Genomic DNA, 22,884 nt, shown 5'->3' on the forward strand with positions numbered 1-22,884 from the left:
TTCTTCTGCAACATCAGCTTGTAATTTTATTGCATTTTTTTATGAACTTCAGCACCTGGTAACATTCACTGCCGAATGAACTACTGAGCTACAGGAAAAGCCTCAATTTTTCAGGAAAGGCTGATCTTTTAAGATTACCCTAAAAGTTGCATGAGTTACAGACAGGCCACTAATTCCCCACATAATCGTCGCCTTTTAAACGTGAGCCAAAGGTCTACCTGCCGCAGATTAACCTCCTCCGCAGCCCAAGTCCTTCAGGGCACACACGAGATTACTCTTCCTCCTCCCGCCGGCCCTCTGACATTCAGAGGTGGCCGGGACCGAGCAGCACCCCGGGCTGCCGCGCCGGCCGCTCCGGCGCACCAGCGCCCGTACAAGTTTGGGCACCGCTGGCGGGGAGGGCGCGGGGGCACAACGGCACGACCCGACAGCCAAAAGCCATTTCCAGGCTGTTCCTACCCCAAGCCTACCGAAGCCCGGAGGGGAGGAGGCGGACTATCATCCTCGTATTTCGATCCTGTCCCCGCATCCCCACAGCGCTGACTGGACGCGGCAGGCGGATCGCCGGGGACGGCACCTGGGGCAGGCGGCGGCGCGGGGAAAACTCTCGCCCCGCTCTAGGGGAGGCAGGAGGGTCGGGCGGGGACGAGCCAGGCTCCAGGGCCGGGGCGAGCGGAGGGGGCTGGGGCCCGCGGCTGCACGCGGCCGGCGGCGGGATGCGGCCCGGCTGCCCGCGGCGGCGGTACCTGATGATGTCGTCCTGGTGCCCCAGGTAGAATTTCTGTCGGTGCTCCCGGGGGCTGTAGACCACGCCGACCCCCGCCACGAAGTAGACGATCTCCTTGGCCGCCGTGTAGTAGAGGTTGTTGCGGCACTGGTGACCCCGGTAACCGTAGACCCACTCCAGCCGCAGGTGGCAGCTCGGCGCGCTCCGGTCAGCCATGTCCCCCCGCCCCCGCCAGCCGGGTACGGCTCTCTCCCGCCGGCGACCCCGCGGGAAGGGGGGCGACGGCTCAGCCGCCCCCTCCGCTCGGCTCGGTGTCCGCCGCGCTAATCCCTGGCCGCCGACATGAATGCCCGCCGCCGCCGCTCGTCCGCCGCCGCCTCACAGAGGGCGCCGCCGACCGAGCTCGCCTCGCCGCCCCGCGCCGCCAGACATGGCTGCACTGAGACACCGCCCGGGACGCGGCGCGAGGGCGCGCCGCCGCGCGGCGCCGCTCCGACCACCCCCCGCGCCCCGGCCCGCGCGTGCGCCGAGGGCAGCGCCGGCAGGCGGCGCGGCGGGCCTGCGCGAGCCGCGGCGGGAGGAGCGCGCGCGGCCGCGGGCGCTGCCGCTGAGCGGCGGGAGGCGCGGGCCGAGGCGCCGCGGGGAGGAGATGGCGGCGCGGGGAGGGGGGGCAGAGCGACCGACCGACCGCCGGGGAGTCGCGGGTAAGGGGCAGGAGATAACGGGATTCACCATGGCGCCTGCTTGGGTTTCGAGGGAGCTTTTTTATTTACAACTTTCTTTTTTTCCTTTTTTTTTTTTTTTCCTTTTAAGCCAAACTGTGTCTTCTCCCCCTTCCCTAAGTTTAGTTTTATGTTTTTACTGTCCCTTACGGGGATATACCGGTTCCTTGCCTTTCCGTCGGCGCGCTGCCGCCCGGCTCTCGGCAGCCGCCGGGGCTGGACGAGCCCCTCCTCAGCCGGGCTGGGAATCGCACCGAGGGCGCAGCGGCAGCCGGCTCCTCCGAGCAGAAGGCGTCAACTGTGATTTTTAGTGACTGATCATTAACGCTTTAACCCCTCTGCCTGCCTCGTACACTGCACAAAAGTCACTTCCCCGTCCATGCCTTAATTTCCTCATGACACAACTTTTCATCCTTAGATCTCAAAGCGTTCTACTTGGGAAAGTCACCATTTTCCCATCTCGCAGATGGGGAAGCGACTTTTCTGTGCTGCGTGAGGCAGCAGAGCAGGGGAACCTGCCGCCTGCCACGTCCAAAATTTGGGTCAGGAGAACGTGCTTGTCCCCAGCTTTGTCACACTATAGCGTACCTAGCTGGCTAAATAAATGGGCATTGCATGGTCATGCAAAGTGTTCTGCACTATAAACTTGGATACTTGTTCTAAAAGCTCCTGCATAACTAGCCCAGCTTGACAATGAAATAAACCCAATCGGTTTCCTATTGCTTTCAGCACAGATTTGGCTTTCCAAGTGTATGTATTTTGTCAAGATTTATTTTTAAATCTCCATTTCTTTAATTTCTTTTCTGCTGTTCATTGGTCGTATGGACATTTCTTCCACAAAACATCTACTTCAAATTAGTTACTTCATGTTCGAGACATTTTTCTGTGGTACTCCATTTACGTTTTAATTAGCGGGAGTTTTTGCTGTTAAATCTTCCTTGAGTAAACTTAATATTATATTATTCCTTTCATTGGTTTAGAAAAAAAATTCTTTTCTAAAAACATGCAACTAAGCATTCTAGTCAACTAGCCATATATTAACATTTTTTTTCACAATCTAGAACACCAAGAGGCGATATTTTTCTCAAGCTTTGACAATAAGGATTTTCATGACACCGGGATCAGATGCTGCTTTCAGTCTCACACGTTGATCGAAAACAGCACAAGGCACATAACAGAAGTCTGCAGAGAAATTCATGCAGCCTGTAACTTGACTCAAATATACAGCCAAGGAAACTTCCCCTTCCGTGAAAAATTTTCTGAAAGAAAGAAAGAAAAGGGCTTTTATCCCTAATCAGGACAAAAAGTTGTATATATTCACCAACAGATAAAGCAAATGTTACTTCCACAAAAGTCATGAGCAATCTTTTTCCCTTCTATTGGCTTTCTAAACAGCCAGAGCACCTTGGAACTTGAGTAGCCATAGTTTCTCAGGAGTCTCCAGAATGGGAGAGACTAGCCAGGGAAGCAAAATGGAAAATTCCCAATTAGCTCATTTTAGAAGTACAGAATGTATTATTCTTTCTAATCTGATGTTAACTCTGCATGGCTATTCTGCGTTGCTATCTCAGCTCTTTTCATGGGAAAAGTGGTTACAGAAAAAGTCCATAGCAATGATGCTTGGTCTCATTCTGGAAATAATACGAGAATGAACACTGGCTTCCTTTTAGGGAAAAAAAAAAAAAGTCATTTTTGCATTGCTTTCCCGTAAATTCCAGAGAATGTTTTGAATATCAGTATACATTTAATCAAACTGCTAGTAAGATTTTGTGCAGTCCATAAAGTTACAAGTATATTGAGACTAGAAATAAGATATTACAACTGCAAGACTGTTCCCTTCATAAGCTAAAGCTTATGAGAGTGTAGGCTCAAAAAATGCTGAACATACATCATGACTGAAGTAACTTGTTTCAAGCTTTTAAATGTTAATTGGATTGATTATCATTCGACAGAGGCATTTGATACATATTTGACTTCTGCTGTTGTAAAAGCTCATTTGAAAGTGGGAGTATTTTCATGGTATAAGTTGAGAATATATTAATTTTCTCTTTACTGCACATTTATTGCGTATTTAAACATGAATGTACAAAAATACATAATTGCAGTCTCTCTGCTTTCTGCTACTCTATATAAATACATACTTTTGTTAGCTTATTACTTAAAGTGAAATCCTGGGCCTCTTGAGATCAATACTAACGTGTGGTATTAACTACAATGGAGCTAAAATTTTAATCTTGCGGTCTTATTCACAACTCAGGAATTAGAACAAGAGAGTGTTTGGTTAGTGAAAGCAAATTTTCAGCCACGCATTCCAAAACCACTATTACTAAAACCGAAAAGAGAAAAGAGCAATCAGGAAGAAACTTTCACATGTAATGACATTGGCTCTAATTGGAAGTTTCAGATCATATTTCCTGCAACAAACAGGAGAACACCAATCTGCAGTTGGAAAAACTACATGTATGCAATGCAAGGAGGATGGGAACAGCTGCATGTCACACACCACACAAACAGCCAATATTTCCTTTTGATTGTTCTGGAATTGACTACAATCTCTAAGACGAGGAAACGCCCGAGAGAAAATTCCAAGAGGAAAACTATTCGTTGTCATAGTTTGCTAACCTTACGCATACGCGTAAGGGGTGCAAGTGAAATTTTACACACTCGGCGTCTATTTTTGCCAGGAATAAGAAGCAGTGTAGTACCACAACACCTTTCTCTCTCCTAACTCTGTCTAGTGTTCCCACTCAGCTCTGACACACATAATTCTTTTCGCCTCTACCAGTCTGGACGTCCCCACCCCGTAGCACTGGTACCGGGGCAGCCATCGCTCCGGGAACCTCCAGGACCCACGACATGCTCCCGCCGATGTTGTGTTCTTGTATATGATGCACGGGTACGTTTAGCCTCTGACAGCAGTCCCTCTCCATTCTTTTTCTTGGTAGGTATCCAAACTGGGCTCTCCCCTCCCAGCCCTCCCGCCGCCGCCCGCGCTGTCGGTGCTGGCGCTGTCCGCGGTGCTGATCTCGGCAGGCTGCACGCACGAGGCCGGGCGGGATGTTTTGTTAGACCTACGGTTATAATGGGAAATAAACGAGATTTTATCTAAATAAGACGTTCTATGTGCTTCTGTTAAGGTATTTTACAAGTGAAACGTGGTGCTTAGGTGTTTTGCCTCAGCTGCCTGTAAGGGGTTTTATGCCTTTCGTGTGGTGTCAGACACATCACTGCAAATCATGTTTCGTTAGTATACAGTGACAGAGATACATCGCTTCTCCAAACAAAATCAAATAAGTGGCCTTTTAATGTCTCGCATCATGTACTTAGAAGACATGCTCCTTAGCGTATTGTAAATATATATACAATGTCTCTCATGTTCTGCTAAATGGAACAAGGCTTAAAGTGATTTCTTAAACAAATGCTCTTGGAACAGCTAATTCCAGAGCACACAAGATGAGGGATTATTCTCTGTTAAGTCCTAAGTAATACAGAGTAGCTGGTTCAAGTAGTAATTATGTAATATGAAACAGATGAGCAACAGTAACAACATTAATTTCAACATCCTCAGTCTATTATGGGAACACAATGTCTGAAAGTAATATTTTGCAAAACTAAGAAACCTGTTTAATAGAGAAAGTCATGAGAATTACCTGCTACCATTTAATAGAACTGAGGCAAACACTAAGGATCACAAAGGCCTGTTTACTACTGGATAGAAATAAGAAGTCAAGGAAAAAAGACAGCATCGCAAACTCAAATGCTATTTGAATTAACTCTCCTTCAGAAAATTGAAAATTTAATGAGATATTTTATACTATGTCAGCCAACACATAAGATGCCAGTTATTAAGAAATTTTAAAGGACTAAGATATATTATTAAATTAACAATAGAGAGATAATTTTTTTTAAAAAAATAACGTTAGAAGTAGGAAGCCTTGAAAATAATCAGTAGGTCTACTGCATCATCAAGAAGCAAAGGAACCAATTAAGTCAAGAAAATGGCCCAGAAAAATAGTTATTGATTTCTTCACATCTCTCCTCAACCCAAAGAGTCTGGGAAATACAAGATGGGAGCGCATACAGGGTATGGTCACAGAAGGAGATATCTTTATAACAAGGTGCTGGAAAATGACGAGCTAAAGAGCAACAAGCCACAAGTACATTATACTGTACCTCAAAAAATTCTGACAATTTCAAAATGCTGTAGCTGACACGCTCTGAAGACAAAAATGTAATTGCTCTTTCATGTACTATGTTGAAGCATCATCCAATACTGTCACCATTTAAAAAGCAAGTTCTATTATAAACTTGGTAACTACAAATCCATATATTTTCTTTTGGTACTGACTGATAAACTAGACACAATGGTCAAATGGAAATGAAATAATTATATGTGTATGAAATCAAACATTACAGACATTAATTTGTCCTGCTTGTGCAAGATAAATTACACCTTGATAATCATAGGAATTGCATTCATTTGGTAAACATTCATTCTGGGCACTGGAAGAAATAGGCACTCTGTCGGAGTGCAGATCCTTGAAGAGACTGCACGAAGAAAACCCTGTGTAAATAAGGACTGGAGCTCTAAAGTTAGGCCTCAAGTGCAGAATGCCCTTGAAGTTAAGGATAAGAAAACTATGTAGTATGATAAGGGAGTAGTGTTTGCTTAGAGCAGAGCTTCGCTAGGCGGGTACCTGTTTGAAATAAGCTGTTAAATATGACAAGCATATGTATCATCCAATAATGGTGTAGAAAAGGTGTGGTCTCAGGATTATTGGCAAATACTGTCTATATAAGCAATAAGAACTGCGCAATAAACGAGACTTCCTGCAGCTAACTCATATTGAGTCGTCTCAGTACTTCTCCAAATCCCTTCTCCGCATTATGGCGCCCGAACAGGGACGGGAAAAAATGAGCTGGACTCATCGTTTCACTCGGGACATTTATTACTTGTTTTGAACGAGTGTTATTTTAGCGGAGAAGGGACGGCGACCTCAGGCGGCCCATCGGGGAAAGCCGGGCGGATCTACCCAGGCGGCCTATACAGGAAAGCCGACGATCCGCAGGATCCATTAAGGCGGCCCATCGGGGAAAGCCGTGCAGATCTACATACAGGCGGCCTATAGGGGAAAGCCGGAAGATCTGTAGGATCCACTGTCGCGGTAAGACGATGGAACGGGACGTTGCATTGTCGTTGTTGGGAAGCTTCTTAGAGAAGCGTGGATTAAAACTTGGAAAAAGATATTGGCCCTCCCTGATTGCAGGGGGGTATGCAAAAGATATTATCGGGAAACATGAAGAATTAGGAACCAAAGGAAAGAAGAAGTAAGCGACTGAAGAAAAAAAAAAAAAAAGAAAAAAAAAAAAAATCGAAAACTGACTCAACAGGAGGAGGTAAGCGACTGGGAACAATGGGAAGCATGGCTTTAATAGAACATAAGTCTGTAGTTAAAGTGCTGACAAAGTGCTAGAGAAAGCAGCACTATTAGCAGTTCTGACTTGATAAAACTCCCGGTACTCCTGGTTTGGGTATCAGCCCATGTACCGGAGGCAAGCTCTTCAAATATATACATGACAAGGACTTGGGGCACTATAGACGTTAAACTTTGGCGTGCAGCCACCTGTGGGGATGCTGCTGGCCTGGAAAAGTCATCATCGAATCTTTTGATCCAGGGCCCCGAACGAAAGACAGACTTATTGCTTTCCCCCTCTTCCAACGAAGTCGGTACACCGGCACTCCCGCGCCGCACCGCCCACCGCGCCCGGCGGCGCCCCGGGAACGCCGCCGCTGCTGCTGCTGCCGGTCGGGGCCGCGGGCGGCGTTTGCCTCGGCGCTGCCGCCCGTGCGCGGAGCGAGTCGCGGCTGGACGGGACGGAGACGCGCGGCGGGCCCCGCTGCGCCGGTTCGTTCGCAGCTGATGGTCCCTCGGCGGGAGGGGTCGGCGCCGGTTACGGAGCGCGAGCGGCCGGAGCTGCGGCAACAACAACAGCAACAGCAACAACAAGGGGGGGGCCGCCACAGGGCCGCTGGGTCGTCATCGCCACCCTGCCCCCCCGCCCGGCTGAGGCGAGGGAGGGCTGACACCCCCCCCCCCCCCCCCCCCCCCCCCGCCGCTGCTGCCCCCCCACCCGCGCCTGGCGAGCGGCCGCTTAGCCCCGCCCCCCCGCCCGGCTGAGGCCCGGGGCCCAGGTTGTACCGAGAGACAGCGCATCGTAACTTGGATCGTCTCGATCGGCATCGCGGGAAATAACTAATTCTCTTCTGTTCCAGCAATTTCAACAGTTAATATCAGTGTTGCAAAACCGTAAACGTGCATATTCCATTGTACATCTGCGAGCGCACACCACGCTGCCAGGGCCTATAGCAGAAGGGAGCAGGTGAGCTGAGCCTCTCACGAGTGCAGCTCTGGTACCAAACTCGCTCATGCAGGCAAACATCTTGCATGACTTCTACCATCAGAATGCTAACGCCATTAGGTGACAATTTGGTATAACAACAGAGCAAGCCCGCTCAATCGTACAATTGTGTAGTACCTGTCAAAATACGATCGTGCCACCAGTGAATGGTGTTAATCCTCGTGGTTTACGCTCGCAGGAACTTTTGGCATACACTTCGTATCAGACATATGTATTTTTGTCATCATAAGATATTGAGCATGTTATTGGTATTCCTTACAATCCTACTGGGCAACCGATCATAGAATACACACATGGTACTTTGGAGAATACGCTTTTAAAACAAGAATGATGGGGAAATCTCCCAATGAAACAATAGCTAAAGTGTTATAGGTGTTAAATCTCTTAAATCAAGAGCTAAATATTTTGGGATGAATAAAATGTCACTCATGTCAAAATCAGGCACAGGCAGGGTTACAGCAAGTAGCTTTCCAACAACTGACTGAACTGACTAAGAGAGCATTAAGACGTGTCCCTGATTTTGGGGACAGGGGAGGCTTCCTCTGCTTCCATTCGGCAGGGAGCACAGGAACCTTATGAGCATTTCTTTGATCAGCTACAAATGGCAGTTCAGAGATAAACAGAAAATCCGGCTACTGCAGATGTGTTGGTATTCCAGTTAGCCATTCAAAATGCTAACACAGACTGCCAACAAGCTCTTGATCTTATCAGAAATCGGGCAAAAAACGATTGCAGATTTAGTAAAGGCGTGTCACAATGTGGGCTCGGAACACTATAAAGCAGAGATATTGGCAGCTAAATGTTTTGGTCAACAGTAATCACTGACACGTTGGTGCATTTAATTCCTACTGGTGTCTTTGGTCTTATATCACAAGGATTATGTGCACTATTGCTGGGACGATCATCCACCACAAAATTAGGATTGTTTGTACTCCCAAGGGTAATTGATTCTGAGGAAAAAATAGACAAACAAACAAACAAACAAAACACCAAAATGCTAGTAACTGCTTCTGCAGGGCTATAATAGAGCTTAGCAGGGTATTCCTTCGCATATAAGGGGATATCCATGTACTATAGGGACTTCAAGAATGTATTTCCCTAACACCACCATGAACTTAAGTCATAGACACACCCAGAATAGCTGCAGCACGCATGCTTATGATAGCTAGTGCGATTCCAGAGCAGAATTTTGGGAACCAGCTAAAATCATTGCAGCTTCAATATTTGCACCAGGAGTTGGAGTGGCACAGGTGTTAACTATACTGAATAAGTTGGGTTGTTGGCTTGCAAAACAAACTAATGCTACAGCTTCTGCTTTATCAATGCTCTTAATTGACAGGATGGTTAAAATCTTTAGTAAAGCAGGCATTATATTGCTAGTAGTTCTTCTATGCATAGTAATAATCACCCCCTGCCTATTGTCACGCTCCCAGCGAACGGTACAGAGTACGGTTCATCAAGTAATGGTCATAGAAAAACAAAAAAGGGGAATTGTGGCATCATACACACAGTTACAGTTGGGGTTTGACCTTGATGATTTAAGCCTGTGCTCTTTTCTGAAGTTGGGAAACACCGATAAAGAGGGTGAGAAAGAAAAGGGAGTGTGAACAGCTGGTGCAGGGAGTGTGAGAAGCTGACATGGGAGTTTGGGAAGTTGATATAGAGTGTATGAGAAAATGATGTTTAGTTTAGCAAGTAAAAAATAGCTCCTTTTTAGGCATAGCCAATAGAAAAATTAAAATAGGTGCGTGCACTATTGTTTGTACCCAATCACAGCTGGGTGAGGGCCGCGTGGACACATCGTGGCCAGAGTAATAATCTATAAAAGCTGCCTATATAACAATAAAGGTCACTCTGCTATCACAAAAGAATTTTGGACACAGACAGTCACAGCTGCACAGCCTCCTTTAACAGTAATCATTAATGGGAAGGCTTTTCTGGCCTAGTTTACACAGGGGCTGATGTATCTATAGTGAAAAATCCTGACTGGCCGCCCTCTCGGCCTCTGATACAAGCCCTGGCAGCTGTGATCAGAGTAGGTGGAACACAGATCCCACAGCAGAGTGCACAGACCTTGTTAGTAGTAGGCCCAGGTAACAAACAAGCTATTTTGAAACCACATGTTTTTGATGTCCCACGTACATTATGAGGTCGGGATTTGTTGAATCGCTGGAATGTGAGGCTAACCTCAAATTTTTAACACACATCACTGATGTCCAGCCCTGACTCAAGCTGGCAAGCCGGTCTGGGTCGATCAGTGGCCATTAAAAAGCGAGCGGCTGGAGTGAGCTCAAAAATTAGTCGACGAACAGCTCAAATTAGGACATATAATTCTCTCCACTAGCCCATAGAATACTCCAAAATTTGTTATCTCAAAGAAATCAGGAAAGTGGAGATTTATGTTAAAAGATTTAAGAGCTATTAATGCAATCATTTCACCAATGGGTGCTTTACAACCGGGTGTACCAAATCCTACTATGATTCTAGAATGTTAGCATTTGATGGTGATTGATTTAAAAGATTGGGTTATTTCACCTTTTTACTTTTTTTATTTATTTACACCCTAACAATTGTCCTAGATTTGCCTTTTCAGTTCCAGTGCTTAACAATGAACGACCCACGCAACAATATCATTGGATTGTACTGCTTCAAGGAATGATGAATAATCCTACAGTTTGTCAATTGGTGGTAGGTGATGCTCTCTGTCAGGTCAGACAGCAGATCAGGCTCAGCAGATTGCAGGTGCCTGCCCTGACCGTCAACATATTGTGCCTTCAAATACTCCAGCAGGAGTAAATCTAACAGGTTTATGTGCCAATGAATTATGGCAAACTGATATTACTTATATTCAATCATTTAATCGATCTAAATATGTGCATGTAACTGTTGATATGTTTTCTGCCGTTGTTGTTGCTACTGCTCACACTGAAGAAAACCATGGGAGTACCAAAGAAAATTGGGACAGACAGTGATCCAGTAGGGTGCCTTCTTACAGGATTGGGGAGTGACTCACACTACCAGTATCCCTCATTCACCTATGGGACAAGTGGTTATTGAATGAATTCATTTAACATCAAAACAAATACCTAAAAAAAAAAAAAAAAAAAAAAAAAAAAAAAAAAAAAAAAAAAAAAAAAAAGGGGCAGTCTTCCGTATATTTCCCCACAAGAGTTAAATTTATTAGGACAAAATTTGTAGGTAGGGCCAGCAACAACCACGTTACACAAACGTGTTGTTTTAATCTAAGTGACCATGGTGAGTCCATCCACGAACAATTGCAATGGTTTGGAGAGCATTCGGGGAGAATTGTGGTAGAGGATTGTATATTGATATGTAAACTGTTTTCATGTTTTCTTATTGTTTGGTATATTACGTGTGTGAAAGTTGCTTGTATATATGCTTTGTGTCTTTTCTCCGATCGGAAGGTGTATGGATTCACCCGTAGCTACTGGAAGGAAAAGCGTTAACTGGTACCGAATTAATGACAAAGAATTACAAACTAGACTTAGTTGTGAGCACGTAACTTTGAAAAAGGAAGCTAGGAGAAATATGTTACAACTTAAAAAATCCGCTGTTGGCCAGCAGAGCACATACCTGGCGGCCTTGTTGCACGCACTGGCCACGCGTGCAGCAACGCCGTGTCAGTACCTATTTCATAGACTCTGCTGAGGGTGTAAAAGGGATGGCTCAGAGCGGAGCGGAAGGAGGCTGCAGAGCACACTGTGTGGATAAACAGGGGACGCCCTGAAGGTGCCGTGCCTGCCTCTCTTCTCTGCGATGACCCTGCTGAGTGACACCCTCCTGCTCAGCGGAATCTTGGATATAGCGGAAATAGTAAAGCCCTCAGAAAGGGAAGTAGTATGCTAGAAACTGCTTTGCAAGGCTGTACCAAAACAATATGCTAGTAACTGGGGTGACAGTCTCATGCACGGGGTTTTCTTCGTGCAAGAAAAGAAAGGGGGATTTGTCGGAGTGCAGATCCTTGAAGAGACTGCACGAAGAAAACCCTGTGTAAATAAGGACTGGAGCTCTAAAGTTAGGCCTCAAGTGCAGAATGCCCTTGAAGTTAAGGATAAGAAAACTATGTAGTATGATAAGGGAGTAGTGTTTGCTTAGAGCAGAGCTTCGCTAGGCGGGTACCTGTTTGAAATAAGCTGTTAAATATGACAAGCATATGTATCATCCAATAATGGTGTAGAAAAGGTGTGGTCTCAGGATTATTGGCAAATACTGTCTATATAAGCAATAAGAACTGCGCAATAAACGAGACTTCCTGCAGCTAACTCATATTGAGTCGTCTCAGTACTTCTCCAAATCCCTTCTCCGCAGGCACTCCATTGAAAAGACAATGAACATGTAATTTTCACAATGCAGACAGCAACTAGGGCTGCAATGCGTTTATTGATGGAAATTTGAGTTAGGAATGTCCTCACATACTGGTTTCCTAACATAGGGCTGGTAAAGGGATGGAAAAGATAGAAATATTATTGAAATTAAATTCATCCATCATTAGTATAGGAAACAACAACTTCTGGACATTCTAAATCAGAAATAAATCTGGTTAGGACAGGAAATGATGCAAGTACATCAGTAAATGATACCAGCTGACACTGCAAAGGGAACACAATTACTGAAAACCATATAATGGCTTCCCTAGCCATGACATTTTTACCAAAAGCTCTTGTTTTAGGGTCTCTCCTGTAATCCAAAGTTCAAATCTTTCTTTTGAAACTGAGAGAAGGGTTTCTACCATAATTTCAATGGCAAAAATCTCAGTCTAAGAATTTCTGTCACAGCACATATTTTTTTCTACATAAATGTAAAAGAATTTCTGCATTCAGTTCTAGATTTGAAGTTTCTGTAGTAAAATGATGTTTAATATTAGTGTCAGAAGTTAGGCACTAACATTTGTATTCTTTCTTAAAATGTCTATCACAAACTTTAAAAATTGGCTCAAAGCTCTGTGTTAGCACATTGGAACAGTTCACTAAAAACAATTCTTTTTAGTCTATAAACAACGAAAAAACTACTGTTTCAGACTGCCAACAATCTGACACCAGAATGTATTTTGAAGCCACTCGATGGAGCACTCGGTTTCTTTCAGCAATGACATCATGTTTACACAACATGGCTCTAGTCACCACACACACACTTGGATCTAAACAGCTTTTTTCAGCTTGCGTTTTATGCACAATTGTATGTGTACTGAAGTCATTCATCTAGAACTTGTATCAAGCACCAGCACTTCATGGAACATATGACAACCCAAACAGGCTTAAATGAGGTGCCTAAAGAGAGGCTGATTAAATCCCAATGCATTTTCTATCAACAGACTTACAATGAAAATCTGATTCTGAACTCGCAAAATCAATTGATTTCAACTGTTGACTAAACTAAATATAGAATGCAATTTATTTTAAATTCTACTTATGTGGCAGCTATCTTTGGCTTCATCTTATGATATTATCAAAAACAATGTGAAGCAACACCTTGTTTGCAGGCAGTGGCAATTTTTCTACCTGTTTTCAATTTTTTCTTTACAACTAGGATCGTGTAGGATGATCAACCCCAAAGCATATTTTTTAGTATTTTTGAGGGGACGAATAAATATTTCAGCTGGTCGATGCTAATTACCAGACTAAAATTTGTCAGGTCAAGATGACATCTTTTTACGTAGTAGTTGACAAGGTTTTCAAAATATAATGCACAGTACTGACTTTGCAAAAGCTCTCAAAAAGCTTAGCTGTCAAATGGAATCATGAAAGAGCTTAGCGGTAAGTCACTACATAGAATCCACATGTGATAATGCAGGTTTATCAAATATGACATCATTTACCAGTGATAATATAAATATTCAGAAGAAGTAAAGGAAACAAAATATTTAAACATTAAAAAAGAAACACTATTAACTCTCATAATGCTGAGAAACTTAAAAAATAGCATAGTACTATTAATCCAGTAGCAGAATGCAAATCTTGAATTAATTCACTTCATTGTATGACTTCATACTATCAGATTTGCCTAAACAGTGCAACAGATTGGTTAAGGACTGGAATAGGTGGCCCAAAGAGGCCTGGGAAATTCTCTGATCTCAGCTGGACAAGGTCCTGAGCAACCTCATTCTACTTTGAAGTTAACCCTATTTGGAGTGGGAGGTTGAATCAGACAGCCTCCAAAGATCCCTTCCGTTTAAATCACACTCTGATTTAGATGCTCAGTTCTGTAGGCTGGTTCTCTACAGTCATGCTGCACTTAAGTCGGACTACAGACTGAAGTAAAGTAAGCCTACTTTAAGGACAGCAGATACTTTACTTTAAATTATTCCAATTGTAAAAGAAAATATGGGCAAGAGACTGCTACACAACATAACTTTTTAGCGTAACTTACTGTGCACAAACCTCTATAAAATAGCTACTCCTCACAGTAGGAAAACAGATGTTTTTCCCACATTTTCACTCTCAAAATTGTAAATTAATAACAAAATGGACTAACACTCCTAAAAGGAAAAAAGTAGATTTGTAAGGCACCTACATAATATTTTGTGGGAACTAACAGGTATATAAAAAATGATGATGCTGGAATGGCTTTGTAATTAATTCAGTAGACTGAGTAGCAGGAGATCTGTATTCTCTTTCCTCCACTTTCATTCATATATGTATGTATATATGTGTCAGCAAATCCATTTGCATCAAGCTTTTCAGATATGATTGTTAGTATTATTAGCAGGGTTTCTACTTCGACATTTAGGATCCGCTGCAAATAGCTGTGCTAGCCTAGGTGCTCAAAACTTGAAAAGAAAGAAAGAGAGTCAAGCCCAGTTTTTTTAAGCTGAGCATCCAGTCATCAGTGGATCTTCTGCAAATTTTTGCAACCTATCTTTAAATGGAAATTACATACCAGATTTTTTCATGGGCCACTGTTTTTTTATAGCTGCATTGATTCCTGCTAGTGTGATGAACACCAATCTATATTCAGCACAGCATTTAGAGCATCTGTATCAAGCAAATAGTGCCTCATATGAAACACTAAAGATAAAAAGGAAGGTAACAATCTCACTTGAAGAACATCTTGTTCATCCTGTATGCTGAAGGAGGTGTGGATCTGATAACAAAGATTATATTCAGCCCAGTCATAAACAGAACAGGGCAGACCTAAAGTCATGTGAAGGTTACTGGCTTGGGACCTGAACAGTATTGCCACCTAAGTTCTGTTATCAACTGCTGGATGATCTCTTTTCAGCTAGACCATGGTAACCATGGTTAGGATATCATGTAGTATCAGCAAGAAGCAGCAATATTCTTATTTATGATAGCAAGAGTTACTATTGATTAATATTGTTTTCTTGGCTGGTCACAGAATGAAATCTGCACCTACTACTACAAATTACTTTCCTTGATGCTGAATTTAAGCCTCAGCACAAAACTCTGCTCTTAACGCAATTTCATTTGCATGACCTCTCCTAATTTTCTACAGTCAGTAAGATATAGGTTCTACAAGCATTGTGTGAACTGAACTTCAGATGGCAGGGTCCTCACTGAAAATAGCACGTAAAGAGGGAACGTCCTCTTTGTGCTCTGCCACAAGTGCTTGCCTTCCCAAAAAGCAGGCATTTGTTGTGGCCTGATCTGTAGTCCTGTTCGGATTCATTCAAAGCACACAAACCAAAACTCGCTCTACACTCTGTTGCTCTCAATTGTCCCAACATCAAATGTATCCAAATCATTAGAATGAACCCTTTTTGCATGTTGCCTTTCATGATGCCTCTTGTTCAAAGGCAAGTCAGATGTCTCTGCAGGTATACATGTGGTAACAGTGATGTTCATTTTCAAGCCCTTGTTAGCTGTATTGAGCAGTGAATTACGTCTTTCTTCTGTATTTTTACATCTTGAGAGAGATGAGTAACTGACAGAAGCAGTAGCCTGCATCTGAATGACTTAGCTACTGAGGGATACAGGACGTTTCTACACAGAGTTGTATAAGAAATTTTAAGGTACCAACAGAATTTGAGGAACTATTTATAGGTTCTATTCCTGGTTTTATCATAAGAATGTTAGTTCACGATGAGAGATAAGGCCTGTGAATTAGCTAGTTCAAGAAACAAGTATGATTGCTTGATGCATAGAAAACCTCCATGGAGACTTACAGAGAAAGGCAAAGTCAGCCTATAGCATCATTGTTTTTAAAATGAAAGGGGTCTTAGATATCGGTGAGTCCTGTCCTACTCTCCTCTTCCATACACAGTTTGTAAGAAGCTAAAATTCATTTACCTCATACTCATGGTTTAAATGTTAAGAGACTGATGCAGAAGAGTCATACGAACATTTGGAAAATGTGAAGTATTTTAGGCATATCAATAGTTTATTCTGAAGGAGTATTAAAGGAGGAAAACATTAAATACAGCTATCCTTTCAGAGCCAGTATTCGGTATCAGTTTAAAGTGCCCTTGTTAATAGGAAGAAAAAAATTTTATTAAAATAAAAGGTGAAAATGGGAAGCAGATTTAAATCTCTAAGCAACATTTAATCTTGACAAGTAATTGAACAATTAATTGAAACTCAACTGAAATCCAGTACACAGATATAGATGTCAACAAAACCTATGTTTTATAAAAAGCAATTATACAAACCCATGTGTTTTATGAATAAAGATGAATAACAATGGATTCCTAATATTCAGTAGAGCTTCCTGATATTTTCATTTAGAAATAATTATATTAAGAGTTCTTATTGTAGCCTGTCTCAGGGACATCTAGTTTTCAAATTAAGAATAAATCACAGACAGAAGAGGAATTAAACTGTCCTTTACTCCCGATTCCTGAATTTTCTGTTCTTGGTTCAAATAAATGAAGGCAAGGTTCAAATTACCTGTGAGATAGTGGTATGATCACAATTCTCCAGCTGTAAATAAAGCAGCACCACTGAATTTCCTGTCCTTTAACAGAAGATGAGTCTCTCAAAACATACTAGCTAAGGTCAGGTCACACAATTAATGTGCATAGTTTTACAAGACAACCACGTGACTTTCCTTTAATTAATCCTGGTGATTTATATCACATAGCTATCCCAAGATAGCATTGATGCGATGAACATGGAGGGATTCGTTATAGTTGGAGGACATTTGAGTATTATGAGCAAATTAAGCACTTCTACTTAAATTAATGGAAGGGGTTAACTACTAGACTACAAAACTTTTGGAAAGAAGAACGCAGACTAGCCTGTATTGCACTCAAGCCAAGCAACTTCCACCTTTCATAATATCACACAGAAATACTACTTGTAATATTTCACATAGTGAAACCCATCTTTCACTGGGACAATCTCTCTCAGGATATCACTATTACTAAATTATGATCTTTTTTTCTATCAATGCTAAACAGGAAATTTATAATTTGTTCTTCTCCCACAAATTAAGTACATCTCAGGTATAATTCCCCAAATTTATTTTATTCAACTTTCCATGAAATGGATTTTCCTTACTTTGGGAGAGGGTGGGTGAAAGAAGCAGATAGCTTTAGCAAGCTACTCAAACAGTATCTTAGCCCTGAACTATGGGAAAGAAACTAAGCAGTTTCCATACACATTCAGAATTACTCTTTTTTTCTACACACCATACACAAGTATGCCAGAGGAGATATTTCTTGAATTATAATGGAGATTTAAGCACTACTAATTCTACTGAAACCAACCACTAATTTCCCATAAGCCCCTGAGTAGCTATCTTGTGATAGGTAACACTTCCAGCTCTCAAATGGGATGTCAGATACATATTTGAATAAACGACATCAGGAAGGAAATGCTCCAGAGCTGAAAACCACTCCTTAATACCTTGCAGACATTGATGCCGGAGTCTGAAAGATACCATGTTCTCACTTTTGTGGAGGAGGACCAGCACGTTCAGTCTCTCAAGCTGTGACTGTGCGCTCCCAACAACAACAAATGTCACCCATTTGAGTGCGACTGAGAGTTATTTCATGCACTGCAGCCTGTGTGAGAAAACTCCTGAGAAGCCAAACAGGCTCTCCTGGCTTCTGTCAGCCTAACGACGATCACAGTTCAATGGCAGAGTCATTTCATTTACAGGCCAGTTGTGTAGCGGGGCTGCCTGCAGAGGACACAGGACATTCATTTGCTGCCCAGTTGATTGGATTCTTTTTAGATCTAACATACACAGCTTAAATGACTATGATTAACTTGCAAGTCACCAGTGGGTCACTTCACGCATAGAAAGGCATATGTACAAAGGACTACATTAAGCCCTGAGAGCAAAAAGCTTAGATGCAGAGAACTTTTCAGAGTCAAACTTCACTGATCTTTGGCTCAGACTTACCCAGTCGAACCTCAAGATAGAGAATGGCTTTAGAAAATCGGGGTATGTGGTACACCGCCCAACTATGCACTAGATAGGAATTTGTCTTTGTGGGAAATGAGAGGTGCAAGCTCCTTTTTCATGTTTACACAAATTAGTAGTGGCAACTGCCCAGAGGTGGTGGCAGGAGCAGGAGATGATTGCATTCTAGGCCAGCATCTGATCAGCTTTGTTACTGGCCTTCTGTACTTGCTCTTTTATACATGCCTCAACTCTGCACAATTGCTGGGCTTTTTTGTTTCACTGTTGGCATCAGCCAAATGCATACAGTATACTTTTTTGGGATAAGCATCAGGATTTGCAATAGAGGTTGGTACCAGATACCTCAGCAGACAGGTTGGACTCATTAGCATCCAGGAAGGCCACATCACCAGAGCAAACACAGCAGCTCTGAACCAGATATATGTGTGTAAAAGGAATACTGCTCACCTGACTTCAAGGAAACTAAGAAGAATAGGGATCTTTGAAGGCCAGAAGGCTTGCAGCAGACCCTCGAGGAAATAAAGCAAGAAATAACCTACGTATTGTTTTCCTCTACTGTAGAGTCCTTACAGCAGGGCTCTAAAACACCCTAATTATGTAGCTCTACAGTAAATATTCTAAATTAATCTATGCTTCTCAGAAGGTGACACAGAAAACACTATTTACAAGCCTGTGCTTGAACTGGGAAAAATGACCTGAGGCTGAAGTGCATGGCTGCCCATGCTGATGGCCTATTGTACAATCATAGAATCATAGAATCATAGAATGGTTAGGGCTGGAAGGGACCTTCAAAGGTCATCTAGTCCAACCCCCCTGCAAGGAACAGGGATATCTCCAACTAGATCAGGTTGCTCAGGGCCTTGTCCAACCTGGCCTTGAACGTCTCCAGGGATGGAGCATCCACCACCTCTCTGGGCAACCTGTTCCAGTGTTCTACCACTCTCATAGTAAAAAATTTTTTCCTAATATCCAACCTGAACCTACCTCCCTCTATTTTAAAACCATTACCCCTTGTCCTATCATAACTGGCCCTCCTGAACAGCCTCTCCCCATCTTTCCTGTAGGCCCCCTTGAGGTACTGGAAGACCGCTATAAGGTCACCCCGGAGCCTCCTCTTCTCCAGGCTGAACAGCCCCAACTCTTTCAGCCTGTCCTCATAGGAAAGGTGCTCCAGCACAAGTTAATGTTGCTGTTAACTAGGAGAAACATAGAAAAAAAGATACAAGAATTCCTCTATAGTCTCTTCCTATTACTCATCTCAGTATTAGTCTGGCAACACAAGAAGGACATGGAGCTGCTGGAGCGAGTCCAGAGGAGGGCCATGAAGATGATCCAAGGGCTGGAGCACCTCTGCTATGAAGACAGGCTGAGAGAGTTGGGGCTGTTCAGCCTGGAGAAGAGAAGGCTCCAGGGAGATCTTATAGCAACTTTCCAGTACCTAAAGGGAGCCTACAGGAATGATGGAGAGGGACTTTTTACAAGGGCATGTAGTGATAGGACAAGAGGCAATGGATTTAAACTGAAAGAGGGGAGATTTATATTAGATCTAAGGAAGAAATTTTTCACTCTGAGGGTGGTGAGGCACTGGAAGAGGTTGCCCAGACAAGTTGTGGATGCCTCATCCCTGGAAGTGTTCAAGGCCAGGCTGGATGAGGCTTTGAGCAACCTGGTGTAGTGGAGGGTGTCCCTGCCCATGGCAGGGGGGTTGGAACTAGATGATCTTTGAGGTCCCTTCCAGTCCTAATGATTCTATGATTCTATGCAACTCAGAGTCCAGAAAAGAACAGCCAGAGATATGGCGGCTGTGTTACTCAGCTCCTGTTTTACTTCCTCTTTCAATCCAATTTCCCCTCTTTTTCTCATGTGCCATGGCATAATTAATCGGCACTACCAACCAGCCATACAGTTAGTCCTAAACCATGATCAAGATTTGTTTGTATCCCAAGTCAGCCAAGAAGTTTACACGTGCCTTCAAGGACTTCTGTATTCCTGCAAGTAAAGTTTTCTTATGTAGTCTTATTTGACATATTCCTCAATGTACTGGCTTCCGAAATCCTGTTATCGGTGTCCCAGAAAGTGGGCAGCAAGTATTTTAAATACTTGCTGGACTACTTATCTGGCTTCTATGCTGTGTTTGAGAATTCCACAAGTGTGCAAGAGTGCCTCTACATATGCCAGAAATCAGAAATCAGTATTCAGATCCAAATTTATTTGACAAATAAATATCTTAGGCAAATGGATAGAGTGAGTTGCTTAGTTGGACAGGCATGAAACTTCTCCCAGTTTTATGTGTCATCTAACTTCAGCTGCAATGGATTATGTCTTTTTCTTGCCCTGAAGGTAGTCTGGTCATAGGCCCTGAATCCAATTCTTGGCTGTTTAGCTTTAATGTAGTTACTCTGGAGGAGGACTGCCATACAGGGCTCTACAAAGCACACAGACACAGAGACTTTGTTGTCTTATTCCAGGATTTTAATAAGTTAGAGAAGTGGAATGTGGCGACCCACAGAGATTATTATTTGGAGGAAGTACTAGACTGGTTAAAAGGTTCAAATTTGGGCATTTTGATAATTAAGATAAATAAGAGTCCCCAAACTAAAAAGCTCAGAACACTCCTCCATGCAGGAAGTGAAAGCCAGCATTGTCAGTGGAAAAGACTTCAAAGATGATGTGCATAGGATGATCTCCGTGCCAGCACCAGAGACAGGCCAGGCTATAAGCGTGCCAAGAAAGCACACCAGCAGCACACCTCGGGATTTGGCTTCCCCTAGTAGCAGAAGCAGGCTGTGACAGACAGTGTGCAGTTTTATGCCTGCTACTGAGGTAGGACTGGATTCCAGGGATGCAAATACCATCTGCACCAGGGGACTGGCCTTACTTGAAAGGTAACACAAGTTGAATCATCTGTAATTTTATGTCTAAGTGCTCTGCTCATACAGAAATCTGTCAATATTGGATCGAGTCTTCTTCACAGTGTTCCTTCAGGATCTGGACATCCTTTTTAGATAGCTGTTTCCAAGAATAAAACAGTGCCACAGTTTAGAGGATTGATGTTCTCTTAAGATTTTATGGAGGACAAACATAGATATGCTCAAGTCTATATTCATCCTCTGAATAGTGCACATAGAGAGGCAACATATGAGGGGAGACTTACACGTACTGTAACTGCCAGCTGGGGTGGACATCTTCACTTTTTCCTACCCTTATACAAACTTGTCTCTCCAGAGCACTTACCAGTGAAATGTCAATTTACCGTGTGTAGCTTCTGGAACACAGACAAAACCGCGATGTGATTTTGTCTCCAGGAGGAGACTGACAGTGTGTTTCTATTGTACGTGCTGGCAGGTAGGCCATGAAAGTAAATGGTTTGATAAAAGCTCAAATTCCAGAATCACAGCTGATTTACATTCGGAGCTATATAAAGGAAATAAAGGCTCTTCCTCACCTAAGTATTGCTGATAAATTATTATATAGATTCATCTCTTTAAACTTTGATCTAAGGTAGTTTTTTGCATTATGATTTTAGTCTGAGTGTTCACATTTCCATGGGGGGATGAGTTAGGCTTGCCAGGGCAGCACTTTTTGGATTCATACATTTGAAATAGATGCATACCATCATGTAGAAACTGAAAAAAACCTCCTTATATCTGCAGCCAAACAGAGAGCAAAAACCCCTTGCACATTACAACTTGAGAAGAAGAAAAAGAATTTTCTTGTCATTCTCAACACTGTAAAATCTATCCATTGTAAAAAAGCTGAAGATCCATCTTGATCTAATTGCTACCATAGAACAACATTAATTAAGCTTAATCACTAAGTCCAATGAATACCTTTCGCAATAGTGTAACAAAATAAAAATTGCTCCAGGACCGTCTTCCCCTTTATTTTGCCGAGTAGCCCTATGGCAGTATCTAAAAGGCAAACTTTGGAAGACTGAGACCTTTCTCATTATAGATAAAATCTTGGTGCTGTAAAACTATGGCGGAAGTCCAGTAATATGTGTATTACTGATTAAATAGACAGTAATTCTTTTATATGAAAAGTATTCACTTTCCACCTCTCCTCCCAAGAGAGCTATTTGAAATGGTTACTGCTTATCTTGGCATCCTCCCATGATCAGGGACCAAACACTGGCAGCTCACATTTTAGTCCCATTGGTTTCTAGTCACACAGCCTCGTCTCTTTTTTTTTTTCTTCTGAAAAGCCATCCACTTTCATTAGAGGAAATCCAAGTTCATCCTCCATATAAAGCATACAGCTTCATGCCTCTTCCTGCATCTCCACTGCTTTCTGCTGAAAAGTCAAGTCACCTTGAAGAGTCATTCTTTTCTCTAGGAAACAGAAAACACTGTTTCCTTGTCAAGCCAAACACCCTCAGGTGAGCCACAGCATGGAGTAGTCAATGATATCTATGACTAATCCACTACTTGCTCACCTGAATGCACAGCTCCCATGCTGACAGGGTGGAAACCTTAATCTAATGTGTCTGCCTGCAATCCCTGCTTCATTGTGTTTCGTTTCGATTCGCTATCTTAAATGGAAATCATTAAAAAGACTGTTATTATCAAACATTCTCAACATCCTTAGACATTTAATTTACTTTGTAGTCTGGAAGTAGTCATTAAGATATTAAGGCTTAAAATAGGTGTTCATGACGAAAAACTTAAC

General features: G+C 42.9%; 1 protein-coding gene across 3 annotated transcripts in view; it reads right to left on the reverse strand.

Moving 5' to 3' along the window:
• EML5 (EMAP like 5) overlaps nucleotides 1-943 on the reverse strand; it is a 117,311-nt gene extending 116,368 nt beyond the window's left edge. For all 3 annotated transcript variants that reach the window (XM_086612639.1, XM_086612638.1, XM_086612637.1), the window contains exon 1: nucleotides 747-943. In XM_086612639.1, coding sequence (XP_086468765.1) covers nucleotides 747-943 — 197 coding nt within the window. The remainder of the gene's footprint in view (nucleotides 1-746) is intronic.
• Nucleotides 944-22,884: the final 21,941 nt, after the last annotated feature.

This window comes from Tauraco erythrolophus, chromosome 6, assembly GCF_009769465.1.
Source record: "Tauraco erythrolophus isolate bTauEry1 chromosome 6, bTauEry1.pri, whole genome shotgun sequence".
Classification (NCBI taxonomy): domain Eukaryota; kingdom Metazoa; phylum Chordata; class Aves; order Musophagiformes; family Musophagidae; genus Tauraco; species Tauraco erythrolophus.